Here is an 18039-nt window from a genome sequence, read left to right on the forward strand (position 1 = left end):
TGTAAAAGAATGCATAAAAATAATCTATTAAAAAATACTTATATATATATATATATATATATATATATATATATATATATATATATATATATATATATATATATATATACTAAACTTCATTCTATTCACCCCCTACTGTACTTAGCTAGCAAGCCATACAAAGCTAGCATGTTCTCCACTGGTGGTTATGGCATTAATAATAATCTGTGCATTCTTGTTCTTCATTCCTTTCGTACTCTCACATGACAGAAAATTTGACAAGCATCCAAGTCAATATGTATGCATTAAAAACAGTATCAGGTTGATGTGCTAAGATTCCTTGTGACAGATGAAGTGATGCAATCAGAATTAGCCTGCTCGTATTCCCTGTTATTTGATTTAATTACTTTTGCTTGTTTTTACTTCTATAACTCCCTGTTCTGACACACACACACACACACACCATCTGTGAGGGAAGAAGGTGAAAAAGTGGCTCATGATCAGTAATAGTGATAAGCAAACATGTACATAAACGTCCTGCCAAAAAATGAATACCTCAATCTGCTTTAATAAACTCTCAACCATCCCCTGATCTTTTCCATACTTTTTTTAACAAATACCCCAATTTTTGTGACACTCCCTTTTCCATTCTACTTTGTTCAGATTAATAACCGATGCTTTCTTATGAGGAAAAACCAAAACACCTTCCTCTTATTGGAACTGATGGCATAACGAAAATTTAAATAAAATGAACTCAAAAGGAAAACAGTTATAATTATTATATTTTTTCTTAAGGTTCACTGCCCACTTCCTGATTTATCTACGTGCTTTGACCAGTCAATCCAGTGGCATTAACAATACACTTGATTTGAGATTTCTCTTCAAATGAGGCAACAAAACCAGACAAAATACAAATGTGACTGAAAGGATATCTCCTCGTCACAATCACAGTCAGCAATGATAGTTAATTTCAGTGTCTTCTACATTTTTTATGAAATATATGTTTTTTTTTATTTTATATATATATGCTTCCCAATATTTTTCCTTTAATTTCCAGAAATGTTTTTGATAAGATCACTTGCTCTCCCTTTCCTCACGTGTGGGTCGTATCTTCATTTCAGAGAATTTGAGTGAATACTGCCAGCCTGTCCAGGACGACCACTCGATTCCGTCGGCGTAAGAGGTGTGTTGGCCGTGCAAGTATTGTCCGTTCAAGTTGGACATGTGGCAGCTGTTATACCACCACGCACCGTGGTAAAACGACGCGCAGTTGTTTTCTGAGTGATCGTTGTCACGGTCCTTGGTTGTAAACTTCATACCGTTGTGTTTCAGCAAGGAGTCACCTGAGTGGAATAACATACAGAGAGAAAAAAAACTGAGAGGATGTCCATCTGTCTTATGCTCAAATACACACACAGAACAAACACACACACATACAGTACATCCCCTGTCTTACCAATTCAACCAAGTATCCAAAAGCCATTTGAAAGTGATTAATGTTCCATAAGTCAATAATATCTAAATGCAGGCAGAGAGACAGGAGAAGCAAAATCCTCAGTCCTTGTCCCTCCAAGGCTTTACAAAAGGATGGATCACTTTGTTGAGGATTTATTAAAAGCTCCCATTGACCTTCTTATACATTTTTATATGCAACAGTCTTGTCATACAAGCAGTAAAGACTTTCTCTCTCAAACAAGAGCGTACAAAATATGTGCACGCAAAAATGCTCTTAATAAGATGTTTGGAAAATCAATGATCTCAAACAGGAAGGAAAGGAAAAGCATTGTGACTCACTTAATAATAATAATAATAATAATAATATGTTTGGCTTTCATTATGATCTGGTGTGTGATTAAAATAGCATTGTGAAAAGGTGGAAACCAATACAAGAGATCAAAAAATGTTGTGGGCATTTTAATGGATTAAAATCGAAAAGAAAGCTAATGTAATTTTAATAATAATGATAATAATAATAATAATAATAATAATAATAATAATAATAATAATCTGTCCAATAAACAGTGTTACAGGTGAAACATTGTTCTGTAGCCTGTACTCATATTTATGGTGTCTGAATTGTCATAGTAATCTCTGTTGGCCCAACAACAAAAAAGGCATGGCTGTGGAAATTTTGGACCACTGCGTTGCATGAGAATAGTTAAACATGGTTAATAAATTGAGAAACAAAATCCAAAACCCTGTGATGATATGGTCTGGCATAAAAATAGTAAGCAGCGAAGTATTCAATTCAAATCAATTAAATTTATTTGTATAGCGCTTTTAGCAAGTGACATTTCAGAGAAGCACAGAAACAGAATAAAAATTGAAAAGATTAAAATGAAATTAATATTTATCCCTGATGAGCAAGCCTGAGGCGACGGTGATAAGGAAAAACTCTGTGAGATAATATTAGGAAGAAACCTTGAGAGGAACCAGACTCAGAAGGGAGCCTCATCCTCATTTGGGTGACACTAGACAGGAAATAATGTACATGTAAATACATTTATTTTTCTTTCTACAAAAGTTTGTATTCGAGAGCAATTGTGCAACGATGAGGAACTAACAGGTCAGCATCATTTCAGTTCATTACAGACTTAACACTAGTTCCTTCCTGCTGAAGTATTCAAATGTTCACTGATGAAGAGCCAAGCACAAATTTGACCGAAACAATAGCAGTTCAAAGATGATGTGATAGTCTCTAAGTACTCTCCAAGTATTTTTTGCTTTGTATTATTTGCCATCTATTACGGTTGTATTTTGGTCATATTTTCCATTTATTTATTGTTCTTACTTGTCACAAATCTCCCCCTTGCACCAGGTGCTGCAAGCCGAGCCACTCGGCACGTGAGGCAGCCTACGGTGCTATGGTTCACTGCTCACTTACACATTGTTCTGTGATTTGTTTTCATCGCCACATGTGTCTCCACCCACGATTGTTGCTGTAGTCTCACCTATTTTGTGTATGAGTATTTATTTCAACTGTTTATTGGTATGTATTTAAAAGATTGTGTGTGTCTGTTTGGCATGAAGTATATACTCAGTTTACCCTTGACATTACCAAGCATCTTTTGAGTCTAACCTTGTTCTGTGCCTCGTATTCTGTTGTGTTGTTTGCTGATCGCCTCACTTGTGCCTGTTCACTGACTACTGATTCTGCCTTCGATTCAGATTTTTCACTTTACTTGCATCCTCTCTGTCTTTGGGGATTTTATATGACATTACTCCTGGAAGTCCTACTATCTCAACAAGATGCCTAGGGTCTGTTTGCTTATCCCTCGATTTCTAAAATGTTCTTAAAAGTTCCTCTTTGTGCCACTTTCTCTTTGTTTGCTGCTGAACATCTGACCCTACCGCTTCAAGACAACAGTAGCAGGCACTAAAATTTCCTCCACTGGCTTTTGTTGAAGCCTTTCTGATCAAAGTATCCCAGGGGCTGCTGCAGTAATGTTGGCTTTCTGGGTCATAAGAACTGAAGAATTTATGGCAAATAGGGACCTAGCATTTATTATAGCCATGACTGCTGTGTTGTGCGATCATGACCTCTTCTGCGAGTGCCATTTTTAACAGAATTTACTCAAAACCAATTATTCTCTCAAGCTTGTTTCCCACATGGGATGAATGTGGTGTGTTGGATATGCATGCACAATGGTTCAAATCAAATCCCTCAGCAGGAAAGTCTGACATTTATGCCCAACTAAATGTTGCATAATAAAATGGCAACCAGTCATTGCTACAACCTATAAGCATAAGCAGGGATCTATTACTTAAATTACCAGCACAGTGGATCAATGTTGTTTATGTGGTTTAATGGAATGATTAACATGTCTTTCTTCCTTTAGTAAATTTGCTAAATTCTATTTTTTTATTATTTACAATGAAGCTTTGATTGTGTAGCCAATAGTTATTCATGGGTAAAAAAAAGTAAAACATACATTGTACCATGAAATGCTATGAAGGCCAATATCATTACCAAAAACAGACCAAAGATGTGCTGAAAAATTATCAATGAGGCTGCCAATAGACCTACGGCAAAATGCTGCATGAAAATCTGGCAAGTACTGGTCAATAGCTGCATAAATTTTGCCAAACTGTGTGGCATGGACTGATGGGGCCAAGTTAGAACACTGTGGGCATAATTCTAAAAGCTTTATTAGATGCAAAAATAAATAAATAAATAAATAAGTAAATAAATAAATAAATAAATAAATGACAGCTTATCACCCAAAGAACAAAGAGCATGGTGGTGGCTCAAGTTGTAGTTGTAGTAGTAGTAGTATAAGCAGTTTTAGTTGTAGAGGTTGCAGCAGTGGTGGTGGTACAGTATGGCCCAGTCAAATTCCAGATCTAAATCCTACAGTAGCAAAAACCTGTATATTGACTTGAAGGTTGCAATGAACATGAACTCTCCTTTGCAATCTGGTAGATTTGAAGCTTTTCTCCAATGAAGAGTGGAATAAAATTGCCAAATCAAGATGTGCTGTAAATTACATGTGCATTCATTTGATTCTTTACTTCAAAGAGCAATTTTTTATATCCTCTACAGACTTTCTGCTGGACCCTTGACAGAAAACCAGAGAATTCTCTCAAGAATTACAAATCCTTTTTCCTATTACAGATTACAGATACTTTGCCCTGTCGAATGCAGAGATGGTTTCAGCGAAAACTAATTTGTGTAACTTAAAATAGATTCTTCGAGCATTTCCGTAGGCATCTGATGAATACTCTCTCTCACCTCTGGATTCAGTCAGTTCTTAAACCCAGTATTACTAATATGTTATGGTTTTGCATAAAGCTCATGAACTGTCCACTTGCCTTTATTTATTTATTTTTTTGATAGATTATACCGAAATCTTGCATTATATATGGAACCACAAATTGGTTCTTTAAATGAGCTAATCGCATCATCTACACCGAGCTACCTGACCTGGAGCAAGTGCTGCTGTACCAAAGCCAGGAAGATAATGAATGAACAACAATAGACTCTTTCTATTTTGTTCAGGGAAGCAGTTCTTATTGTTGATGGAAAACACAGTGAAAAGAAAGAGGAGCTTCTTCCCACAGGTCATTCGGGAAGAAAATTCTAGAGAAAGCTTAACGCCTGGACATTTTCTGGACTTCTGGACTATATCACCCACTACCTCAGCCAGACTTATCCACAATTATTTATTTTTAAAATGATTTTTTCATTTGATCTTATTTTTATTTTTTACTATTAATGTCAATTGACTCAAATTTTTTTGATCAAAGACAGCTGTAAAAATGTTATGATTACGCATAATAATAATAATAATAATAATAATAATAATAATAATAATAATAATAATAATAATAATTTAAACCTACAGCAATTTGAGATAAATTCAAATTGCAATTTGTATAAAAAGATACAGGTAAATAATTCCTTTAGTTTTTTAACAGATTTCCATTTTTTTAGAGGCCTTTACAACAAGGAGAGTAACATATACTGAACAAAGGTAGTAATAATATGAGTTTAAATAGAAGTAAAAAACAAAGGCAACATCTGCTCATTTCTTTCTTTCTTTCTTTCTTTCTTTCTGTCTTTCTTTCTTTCTTTCTTTCTTTCTTTCTTTCTTTCTTTCTTTCTTTCTTTCTCACAAAGCAGCTCTAAGAATGCATGCAGGTTGTCAAAAAACAAAAAGTACCTTGACACATTTTGCTGAACATTAAATCATCTATCATACATGTGTTTAGGTGATTTTCTCGGATCTGCTTGCTTTTAAAAAAAAGGTGTGAGGAGATAAGTCTTGGTGTGAGATGTGAGAAGTCTTGTTAGGATAAGATACTGACTGGCTCACACTTGTGATTTTTTTTTTTTTTTTTTATCATGCAGATCTTTGTCACTGTGTTATACTATCTTGCAAATTGAGACTGAATGGATGGATGTAGTGTGTTAAGAGCATTTATTTCCTTCACCTGAATTTGAAAGGTGTATAGTTTGTGATTGACTCTATGGCCTGTCTAGATACTGTATGCCAGACCATGTAAGCACTCCTACAATATGTATTTGTTTTTCAGAGGTCATTGTTTGGTTCACTTTCTTTTTGATTATCTAAGGGCATGATCCCTAAATCATTTCCAGAATGCTAGATGGAGAACAGATCACAAATGGTCTATGGTCAAAGGAGAAGGTTACAAAGGGTGAGACAAAGGAACACACTGTGGTGAAAAATCTAGGTTAACTAACATACAGACCAGGCTTACAGGAACAAAAATGCTTACAGACGTAATTCAAACCAAACGGAATGTTTGCTCTGCCAACTATAGTACATGTGGGTTTAAACAGATGCACGCGCTGAGCAGCTCGGCTCACAGTTCCAGGCATAGGGAGAGATTCATGACAGCTGAGTTGACTATTCTTTGTAACATATTGGAAAAAAGAATTTATAAGCACATGATTTCTTGGCATTATCATGAAAGTTCAGCTTCCCAGAAGTCACCGCTGCTTGGCTAATAAATCCCACCGCATCAGCTGATTTCAAATGTCGCACCCTAGTTTTATGTCTGCAAACTGAAAAAGCACTTTATTACACTTATGTAAAATATTTCCCATTGCTTCTGTCAGCAACCTCCTCAAAGTATGTTTGAGGGAAATATTCTCTATATATAATACTATCTAGGAAATGATCCCCTAATCCAGACGTGTTTTTAAGGTGGCTGAAATTATACTTAATGATATTATATAATGGCTTGATCTCATACATATCTGACATGTTTTTATGTAAATCATTTTTATCCTCATGTGTCCACTAACTAGAAAATTTCCCACTATTCACTATTCTGAATGGAAATTTTGAATCATTATACTGTATGTACAGAACCATTTCAACATACCTGCAGTGCCAGTATAGTCACCGATGGTCAGCGGGTAGCCATCATCCTCAGGGTCTACAGAGAACAATCCAACTCCAAACATGTCATACTGGGCGAATGCTGTACTGTTCTCAAAATCTTCTAGATCTATCCTCAACTCATAGTTCGCCTGGATAGACAAAGCATGGATCTGCCTTAAACCTATAGGATAAAGAGTTAAAGAAAGTAGGAAAAGTTATTACAGTTATTACATTACACTTACATAGTCAGCCATTACAGGCAATTATTAATACCATAAATACAAGTTCAGTAAAAACATAACCAAACCCCTCACATCCAGAATGAATATAAAATATATAACGGGTGTAAACCTGCTTATTAGGGGTTTCTCTTTTTAAATGCAGATAAGTTTCAGTTTGGGTGGCTTATTAATTTTGACTTCCAGCAAAGTTTTGCATCTGCTGACGTCTACATTTTCTTTTTCTGATGCTCCAAAATACCTCTCAGTCAAATATCTCCGTCTAATCAGTTCCGTAGTAAAGCTGCAGCATATCCCAGAGCAATTTTTACTTACATAATTTTCTTAAATTAAAGTGAAATAAGTCATTAAAAATATATGTATCTCTGACCCAAACCTAATCTTCTTTAAGAGCTGCTACATTAAAAGCACGTTTACTGCCAGAGTAAAAATATAAAATTTTAATGAATTATTATTTATTTATGTAATTATTTCTCTAGGATTCAATGCTTTGTAATCAAAACTATTTGATAATTAACCTGAACTGAACCACACACACTCACACACTCACAAAAATTCTAATATAATTTCCCCATTGTTCAAATGATTGCTTTCCAACAGTGTTTATTCTTTGTGGCCCCAAAAGTCAGAAGGGTATGTTAATATTTGTGCAGTGGAAAATGAATGGGTTTTACACCTTTTTGAGTCGATTTACTGGGCTCCCCATTCAGATTATGCAAATCCAATGTTGCTAGCTTTTTCACTGGCATCTTGATCCCTGCCTTCAAACACAAGCACTTTACTATTAAACCCAAAAGAAAATGGTTTGAAGAAGGAAATCTCTTTTTCTTTTTATCTTTGCTCTCAAATTTAATGTGATGCAACATAAAAGCAAGAGATTTAAAAATTTAAATATAACGGTACATCAGTGAGAGGACGGAAAGCATTGATATCTAACAGAAATATGGTTGTGTCGTTATATCTGAAAAATGTTTGCTCTGTTCATGATGATCACAACATTGTTACAATGTGTACTTGGGAAAGGATATATTTTATGACACGTGTGATGAGCCTATTTTTGTTAACTGGAGGCACAACTAGTTAATAATGACATATAGAATAGAAGTCTATAATTTTACATATACATTAAAGCACAATGAAATTCTTCCTTCGCATATCCCAACTTTGAAGGTTTGGATCAGACCTCAGGGTTATCCATGATACAGCACCCCTGGAGCAATGAGGGTTAAGGGCCTTGCTCAGGGGTCCAACAGTAGCAGATTGGCAGATATCAAGATCGTCCAGCCAACAACCCAGAGCCTTAACCGCTTTAACCCACCATTGCCCCATATTGTGAATTATAATATTGTATTACATCAAAATCTCAGTAAGAGACACTAGACTTAATACCGATTGACATTTGAGGTGATGTTGCACAAGAAAAGGGTTCAGAATTGTGTGTAACAGTGATGCTCTATTTTTCTGAAATCCTACATGCTTAAGTTCTGAAATTTGGGAGATATATTCAAGAGCTAAAAACTAAATCTCAGTATTCAATACTCAGTGTACAACTATAGTCTGAATATTACCCTCTATTGGTAGTATAAAGTAACTAAATACAGCTAAAGTCTTCACATGTATTCAACTCATGATAAGCAAGAAAGATATAGAAGATATTCTATTCTATTCTTTTCTATTCTCTTCAGAACTTGACATATTTACTCTGACATCAGAAAGGAAATTATCAGTCCTCCTACAGGACATTGTGTTTTTTTGTTCTGGGCCCATCATCTTACATTCACACAGGATGTATCCAAGGCCTATCCAAGGACAAACATGTCACACTGCTGTTTTGACACGTTGTTGTTGACCTTCCCTTTAAACTAACAAGATGTCACAACACACACCCAGAAGAAACACATAGCCAGTCTCTCGTCATGTCACAAGAACACATCCGTTGCCTACTGCGTGTAAATTAAGGAATGCGTCATGTAGTTAGCTTCTCAGGATAATAACCATTCAGCCATGAATATTATATGAGTATACAGTAACTTTTATTGCAAATCACAGACAGAAACAGATTCAATTTATTAAGAAACTCTTTTGAAGCAAAATCTTCTAATGAGGCTGTAAACAAATGGCAAGATAAACAGATGTTTATTTTAGGAAATAGAGACAGGCAGCATATATGTTTGACAAAGATTGATATTAGGAGCTGTGCTTTACAGTATGTTATTGTTAACTAAACAGAAAGAGAATATGTCAGAAAAGCTCATAGACACGATTTAGGGAAATGTATGGATGTATTCTCTTAAGTGGGTTTTATAGAATGGTTAACATTTTTGAGAATATAGGAAGAATTAATAATACAATGTTGTCAATATGCAATATGACAACAAATAACACCTCGTAACTTCTTTGAAAGCAGTGATTGTTTTTACTAATGCATAAAAAACGTGACGGAATGATTTGTTCCCATTGTAGTCAACATCAGATCATACACTTTTCTGGCATGAAACGAAAAATTTACTCAAATAGTCATATCCATCCATCCATCCATCCATCCATCCATCCATCCATCCATCAATCTATTCTCTACACTGCTTATCCTACTGGGTGGCATGGATCCTTGAGTCCTGGTATCCCATTAGACTCGGGGCGCAAGGCAGCCTACACCCTGGAAAGGGTCAAAAAGATACAACCAAGAAAAAATTCTTCTAAAAAGAAAAGTAATAATATAAATTTTAAAATAGTTGCTCATTGTCATTTTCTTTTATGAGTAACAAGCATTAGGCATTAAGCATCAGAAGTTCACTATATACAGGACTTACTCAATACATACTGTTCACTACCAATGTGTGTGTCTAATTCATCAGACCTGGCCATCTACTTCTATTGATCCCTAATGGTCCAATGCTGGGTGCTAAGTGCTTTCGGTGGTGGACTAGGTCGCCATGGACACTCTGACTACTGGTCAGTTGAGATTTAACATTGTCCCTTTTATTTTATTAATCCAAGACAATAAAAACTATAAATAAAATGACTCAATTGTAGTCTCATTGCAAGCCAAAGATTTATAATTCTTCTTTAGAGTTATACTTTAACAATGAAATGAGGCAAATTAGCAATAAACTTTCACAGCCCTCTAAACTTGAGACTGTCAGTGACAGTTTTCACACTACGCAGCAGTTAGGTATGAAAATAGCAAATGCATTTTGTTCATACACTTTGCAATATGGTGTAGTTTTTAATACAGTATATTGTGCTTTGCAAAAGGAATGGTTGAAAAAGGCCATTGAAAAGGTTTGACCCAATGGGCTCCTTTGAATCTAGGTTAGATTGTTAATCAGTATAATTTTGTATAAATTATAAAAATATCAATATACTGTAGCATACAGCAACACACAACACAATTGTGTATATAGTATTGATGACATCAAAACTCCTCCCTCTTACTAAAGTGTTTCTATCTTAATGTATTTTAGTTTGAATTATTTCACAAATTAAACACACAATTTAAAAAAAATAATAATTCATACACACGTTATTTCTAAACATTTCTCAGTGTCATCAACATATAGATCAAATTCCAAAAAAGGTAATGGCACCGATTTTACCTCATGCATTCTTTGAATCATAGAATTGTTTAAATATAAAATGTTTATTTCGCTCTATCTATTCTAGACAGAACCAGTTTTTTTGGAAAAAGGTTCTATTGACCAAATATAGAACCAGGATCTAATAATTTTAGAAACAGGGTCCCAAGGAAGCTTTTCCTTTTAATAATAAAAGGAAATAAATTATAATTAATTTAGATTTGTATCTATGAAAAGTATGAGCATTTGTGGATCTGTTTTTATGAATACATTTCGAAAAGTAATTAAAAAAAGGGTTCCTGAAAGGGGCACAAGTGCATGATACTCTGGGGCTTTAACAACTGACCTGAGTGTTATCATATTCAGAGTTAAAAAAAGGTTTATACTTGCATTGTGATTTAATTAAACGTCCTCCAGACATGTTTCTAATACAAATTCAGAGAGTGAGTGTGTTTGTGCTGTTGTCTTATTTTTTCTTTTTTCCAAGGATGGACCACACCAAGGGTCAATCTGTAACATTCCAGAAGTGTGTTTGTGCTAGGCATGCTTGTGTGACTTGAATTTTAAACGTTCAATTTCTCAGTCTTAACTAGCTACAATTATAATTTCTTTTCTAAACGGCAGCACGTGCGTACGATTCAAAACTCTGATTGCTCACATATCTGAAGTTGGAAAGTAGGTGTGTTTGTGTAGGTGTGTGAGTGTTGTGGCATCATTTACTCCTTGATTATTTAAAGCTTATGCTAATTTAATTAAAACTAATGCTTCGAAAAATGAGTTAAAAATTCTCAAGGGTTTACAGTAGTAATGATCTGAGGTCTAGTAAAACAACACACTAATATTTTAAAAGTAATTTCGCTTTAATTGACATCATAGGATACTCTTTATGTGGCAATATAGAAACGTTAGCAAAGCAACTGCAGTTTGAAACAGACATATTGATACCTATGCTTGTTATGACTTAACAGTACACACAAACACTTCTACAAGGTAGATATGCTTCTGTAATAAGTACATTGTAATGCCACATTAAATAGGACCCATGTGCTCTATATATATTTCAACACAGGGTAAATAATTAGTAATTTAGAGTATTTAGATATTTGCAACTGTATATCCTTTAATATTTGTCCTCATGATATTCAGACAGTCAATAGATTTCCATCTGTTATTATGTATGTCTTGATGTATTTTTAACTGTATTTGCATCAGCCTACAAATATCTTACACAAAATAGAGTGCAGCAGAGATGATGTATGTTTGTAGGCCAACCTGGAAGTTCGCATCACTCTGGATGCCTCAAAAAAAAGCCAATAGTATTATTATTCGGAACAAAAAGTTTCTGATTTATGATCTTGACATATAATGACAACTTTTTGTGATTATGAAGCCTAATTACATGTACCATCAGCAGTACCAACTAAAAAGCTAAAGTTAGGCTATAACCAATCTACACCATGGTTGCATGACTTCAACGTCACTATGTCATTAAGCTTCTGACAACCTTTTCAATCATTATTTAAAAACATGATCCCTGATTACAATCCACTGTGTTCTTTTTTGAATGAACTTAAACAAATAAAGAGTTTGTTTTTACCACAGCTAATTATAACTAAGCATTTTGTAAATAATTGTTTGAGGACCACGAACAACCAGAATCTGGCGTACATTTTGTTTGACTGGAATGAAAGCTTACAGCCTCATTGGGCCTTTGAAAATGCGATTGTCAGAAACCATTACAAATTACATTAATTTGGTGCACCAACCCTAGCCAACATATGGTCTATACTGAGATAAATAAATGTAGACCTCACAACTGACCTATCACTTGTTTGGTGAATAATAAATAAGAACAAAATGTGATCTCTGGCTTTCAGTACCAAGGTACTTCCACCCTAACTGCACTTTTGGAGGATGTTTTTCAGTCAGAAGAAAACTTGTGATAAAAGCATTACTTTTCTTTATTAATAGGAAAATAGCAGTCACAGCAACAATGATTAAACATCATATCAATTTAACAACTCCAAATCAAATCTTTAAACCACCAATAACCTCAAAACAAATGAAATCAAAACAGCTGTGTTGGATTTTTTTTCTAAGCTTATGTAACATGTCTGCTTTTTCACACCTGTGCACTGTTGGTGCTTGTTTGTATTATGTGTCTATGAACTTGCTTACGCCAATTGAAAACATTCGCTTTTGTGAAGCCTTTGTTTGTTTGGGTGAATGCAATGCTGCAGACAAAACAAATTGTGCACTGTTGATGCCAGTCTTCTTTTTCATATCAGTCCTATTGTCAACATGTTTACATCACTAAAAAAAATGAACACTGTTTCTTCTGACTTTCACTGTGCACATTTGAGAAAGCACACATGAACTGTTCGCCAGGCAATGAGAGGCCGAGAGGATGCAAATGCAGATTAAGCAGGTTTAATGAAGATAAGGCAAACAGATATCAAAAAAGCAGGCCATATCAGGGGATCAGCATAACCCTTCAAGTTCAACAAATTTACTAATGTAATCTACAGACGTTGCATCTAGATTCCACCATCCTTTTGTACAGAAACTCCCCCAACTCGGAAACTCATAGCTCAAAAATATTCCATTTGTAATTATAACTATGCAAACTTTCCAGTGTTGACCAATAGCACATGAGGTCAGGCCAGATGTTACAAACCCTAACCCTTGGGGTGGGAGTGGAGTCTAGTGCAGCCATACTGCCATCTTGTCAGGGTCATGCTTTGACATTCCCTTCCTGAACATTAGGGGGCATTCCGGCAGCGTATGCTTTTGTTCCATTTGTCTTTGGTTTATGTTCTGTGTTTACGCGTGTTTGCCCCATCTTACCCTTCATTCCTCCTGCCTCTACACATCTGTCCCTTAAACGTGTCTAATTACCCTGTCTATTTATTCCCACTACATTGTATGTTGCATCCCAGAGTCCTTGTCTTCGAGTTGATGACTTCCGTTTCTGTATTTTGTTACATGTTCAATAATTTGAACATGGGTTTTTACCCTGGGAGGCATCACCTTTCTGACAATGCTGAGAATTGGAATTTGCTAAGACGGAACACCTGACACTGTGGCAGATTTTTAGTTTTTTTAGTTCATGTAGGATGTACAAATATAAACATAATATAATCATCAGCATTTTTTCCCTCGTTCTTAAGTGATGATCTAGGCGCTACTGAAAAACCTTAAAATGCGATGTTTAGTTTAATCTGAAATATGAGTTTCAGATTAAATGAGAATGCTATTGAGATGAGAATGAGAATGAGATGAGAATGCTAAAAATTTTTTAGCATTGAATTTTACTGCACAATTGGCCTATTATAATGTATAAAATGTTAGTATCTCAAAAGTCCATCTAATATATTCAAGAAAAGCACCTGCTTGTTATAGAAACATAGTGTGTTGTCTATTTTATATACACTCACCGGCCACTTTATTAGGTACACCTTACTAGTATCGGTGTGGTCTTCTGCTGCTGTAGCCCATCTGCCTCAATGTTTGACGTGTTGTGCATTCAGAGATGCTCTTCTGCATACCTCGGTTGTAACGAGTGGTTATTTGAGTTACTGTCCCCTTTCTATCAGCTTGAACCAGTCTGGCCATTCTCCTCTGACCTCTGGCATCAACAAGGCATTTGCGCCCACAGAACTGCCGCTTACTGGATATTTTCTCTTTTTCGGACCATTCTCTGTAAACCCTAGAGATGGTTGTGTGTGAAAATCCCAGTAGATCAGCAGTTTCTGAAATACTCAGACCAGCCCGTCTGGCACCAACAACCATGCCACGTTCAAAGTCACTTAAATCACCTTTCTTCCCCATTCTGACGCTCGGTTTGAGCTGCAGCAGATCATCTTGACCATGTCTACATGCCTAAATGCATTGAGTTGCTGCCATGTGATTGGCTGATTAGAAATTTGCGTTAACGAGCAGTTGGACAGGTGTACCTAATAAAGTGGCCGATGTCTCTTCATATATTTAGCAATGAGCAAATACTGAACATTCCTCATTCAAGGCAATCTTTATGTATATTACTGTATATCTTTATGTATACTGAAGTTTTCCTGCAGACCAGAGAGAGCTTGAAGTCTGTGTTTAGGAATGGAGAAGAAATTAACAGGCCTGTGTTGTTGTCTTAGATGTCTTAGACGTTTCAGTCCGATTAGTTATTTTTGTCATTTGTGCACTTCAAAAGAACCATAAAAAAACATGAAACCTGTGAAAAATAAAAATTAAATAAAATAACATTTCACTCAAACTGTGTGTAATGGACTTCTTTTTTTATTCTAGGACTCTTAACTGCAGATTCAGCTAAAAATTTGTCTCCCATTAAAGTTTAAATCAGGCAAATTGCACTAGGCAATACATACTAAATGTGCTCTTCATGAATCATGCATTGCAGTTTGAGATCCTATAGACATTAGTGAAAACTGTAGAGCTGTCACAAAGCTCACTAGTAAACCGGAAGCTTGGATATGATAAAATCTGGTGTTGGTCTGGTGCCTGTCTCAAATTAGAACCAGGAACAAATATATTGTATGGAGGATATGAATATATCCAGCTCATATGGCAGCATATCCAAATGGCTTTCACCTAAAATGAAAAGAAAAGAAAAGAAAAAGAATAATAATTTTTGTCCTGGATAATCATAAGAGTCATGAAATATTCCCTGAAGTTACATCTAAGCTGAAGACTTGTGCCAAGTTTGAGCCAAGCAGCTGTTAATAGCACTGAAACTCAGAAACTCAGAACACACATGGGCCACATCTATAAAATCATAGTGCCAAATTGTATTATATTGTATATTAGTAGACAGTAAAGTTTTTATTATCGATTCCTGACAACGTCATGGTTCAGTTTGTTTTTCGTTTGCCGCTACTTAAAAGGAGCTACCACGGCTCTTAACCAGATATGAGATATCCACATGGAATAACTACAAATGAAGACAATCACAAACATGGTTTAATCTGAACAGGTAGCTGGTTATAAAATGGTCTTGATGATACATACAGATATGTTCTCTAACTAACTCTGGGGCTTCACAGGAACTGGTCTATTTATTCTAAGACCACACAACACATTAACTGCACACATGTGACTCAGTTTAGCTAATTATGTGGCCAAAACTAATTTAGGAGTTTCATAGCAATATAGTGGTAAACACCTTAATTTCAGTTCCAGGATGTACTACTAGAATACTATGTGAGAAAAATGATGCAGTTTTGCACCACTGTCATGTTACACAACAAACCCTCTGTAAACAACTCTTTGTCCGACAGCTCTACAGAGCCAGTTCTACACAACCGTGATTACTTCTGGGATTAGTCAGCTAAAAAATAAGGCTATGCTAAGTGATTAGATAAATGTACTTACATTTAAAATATCCGCTCTTTAATATGATGTCATTCACATGCAATTTGAAATATGTATTGACAACAAATGTATTATTATTATTATTATTATTATTATTATTATTATTATTATTACTGTATTTGTAGGTTACACTAAAAATGTGGTAAGAATTGTGTTTTTGTAATCCAGCATTGTGCATTATGTCTACAATAATCTATTTATTAGATTGATCATGATGATGCATGAGCAGCACTCTAGCGCATCAACCAACAATTGCCAACATGAGTTCATAAAACACAAACACACAAATATCAGTAGCTGTGAGGTCAACTACGCCTTTACTCGTGGATGAGGGATTCTTTAATAAAAGCTACTCTCAAGTGCTTTGCAAAAACTTTAAAAGCAAAATTTAAAAAAAATAAAAATAAAAAAATTAAAATAAATTGTTTCACATAGAAAAACATTGGTAGGAAATGGAAGGATAAGATTTTATATCATAGTAGATCTACTTTTGTGTTTTCCTCTTAGGGGTCGCCACAGCGAACTCTAACCACCTAACTCTATCCTCGGCATCCTCTACTCTCACACCACTTACCTTCATCTCCTTTTTCAACACATCCATGTACTGTATCTTGTCTTTGGCCCTTCTCTTGAAGTCTTACCTGGTATCTCCATCTCCATCATCCTTCTAACAATATAACTGTCTCCCTCCTCTGTACATGTCCATACCATCTCAATCTAGCTTCTCTGACCTTGTCCCCAAAACAGCCAACCTGAGCCGTCCCTGATGTGCTCTTTCATAATCCTGTCCATCCTCGTCACTCCTAAAGAGAACCTCAACATCCTCATCTCTGCTACCTCCATATCTGCCTCATGTCTTTTCTTCACTGCTACAGTCTCTAACCCATACAGCATAACTGCTCTCACTACTGTCTTGTACACCTTTCCTTTGAATCATGGAGTAAAGACCAAAAACAATTAAAAAAGGCTGGCAAAGACTGGCGCAAAATTTTCAACAGAGAAGAGCTAATGATATCAATCCCTACCTTCTCTGTGCTAAAGAGACAAAAGACAAAGTTATGACATTGATTAATGCAGCACAACCATCACTTTGTGTTTATCATGCCCTCTGTAATGTCTAATGAGGCTGACATCAGCGTCTGTTATATTAAAAAATTCATGTATTTACTCACTAGGAGACTTTGTTCCTTATGCTGCTATGCTAAAAGGTTCAAATATTAATGCTTTATTTGGTTTGCTTCAAAAAGTCTGCTCTAGTGGGGGGTGGAAGAAAAGTATAAAATGCCTTTATGCTGCTCAGAGGGTCTCGAATATGGCATTAAAAGCCAGCCAGAAGAGAAGAGAAATAGGAACAGAAGGAACATACCCAGTAGAGAAACGATAGCTGTTTTACCTCATACTCTTTATGATATTTTTCTGAGATTAAATATTTATAGTGCTCCCTACGTGAGTCGGGAAGGAACAAAGGAGGTGTAACCGAAGGAGAGGGCTTGGAGAGGGATTTCTTTGAATGTGTGGCTCTCAAGAGAGGTGCATGAGGGCAAAAGCAGCATGTGTGTGAGTGTGTGTTAAGCAAGTAAAGAATGCAAGTTATTAAACTTCTAGGTCAGGTGGTCTTAAAGTTCATTACAGTTTTTTTTAACATAGTACTGAGGCAAATGCAAGAAGCTCAGAGAAGCTGCTGAACTTTTCACACCCTTTTTTAAACTACATGTGGAATTGTATTCTACTAAGCCAGTTGATGGTAGAGCATGAAACAGTACGATACTGTATCTAAGCAAGCCTACGTATGCATTAATGTACATGGTTGAAAGGTTCTATTCTATTTCCATCCCTCATGTTTATTTACAATTTCATGTTCAAATACAAATATATTTTCCCCTACCAGCATCTGAATCGCACAATAAATAATAAAGGATTTCCTCAATTGCATCCATCATTGAGCTACCAGTGGGAAAAGAGGTCCGAGAGGTAAATGTCAAATATTGTCACATTGTTATGCTTCTTGAATAT

The 18039-nt window shown here is 35.5% G+C and overlaps 1 protein-coding gene across 2 annotated transcripts in view; it reads right to left on the reverse strand.

The window, feature by feature from the left end:
- Positions 1-335: 335 nt before the first annotated feature.
- Positions 336-18039, reverse strand: part of fibcd1b (fibrinogen C domain containing 1b) — a 98885-nt gene continuing 81181 nt past the window's right edge. For both annotated transcript variants that reach the window (XM_060863082.1, XM_060863081.1), the window contains exons 7-8: positions 6832-7011; positions 336-1322 (exon numbers count right to left, since the gene is read on the reverse strand). In XM_060863082.1, coding sequence (XP_060719065.1) covers positions 1054-1322; positions 6832-7011 — 449 coding nt within the window. In that variant the 3' untranslated portion in view covers positions 336-1053. The remainder of the gene's footprint in view (positions 1323-6831; positions 7012-18039) is intronic.

Source organism: Tachysurus vachellii, chromosome 26, assembly GCF_030014155.1.
Source record: "Tachysurus vachellii isolate PV-2020 chromosome 26, HZAU_Pvac_v1, whole genome shotgun sequence".
Lineage (NCBI taxonomy): Eukaryota > Metazoa > Chordata > Actinopteri > Siluriformes > Bagridae > Tachysurus > Tachysurus vachellii.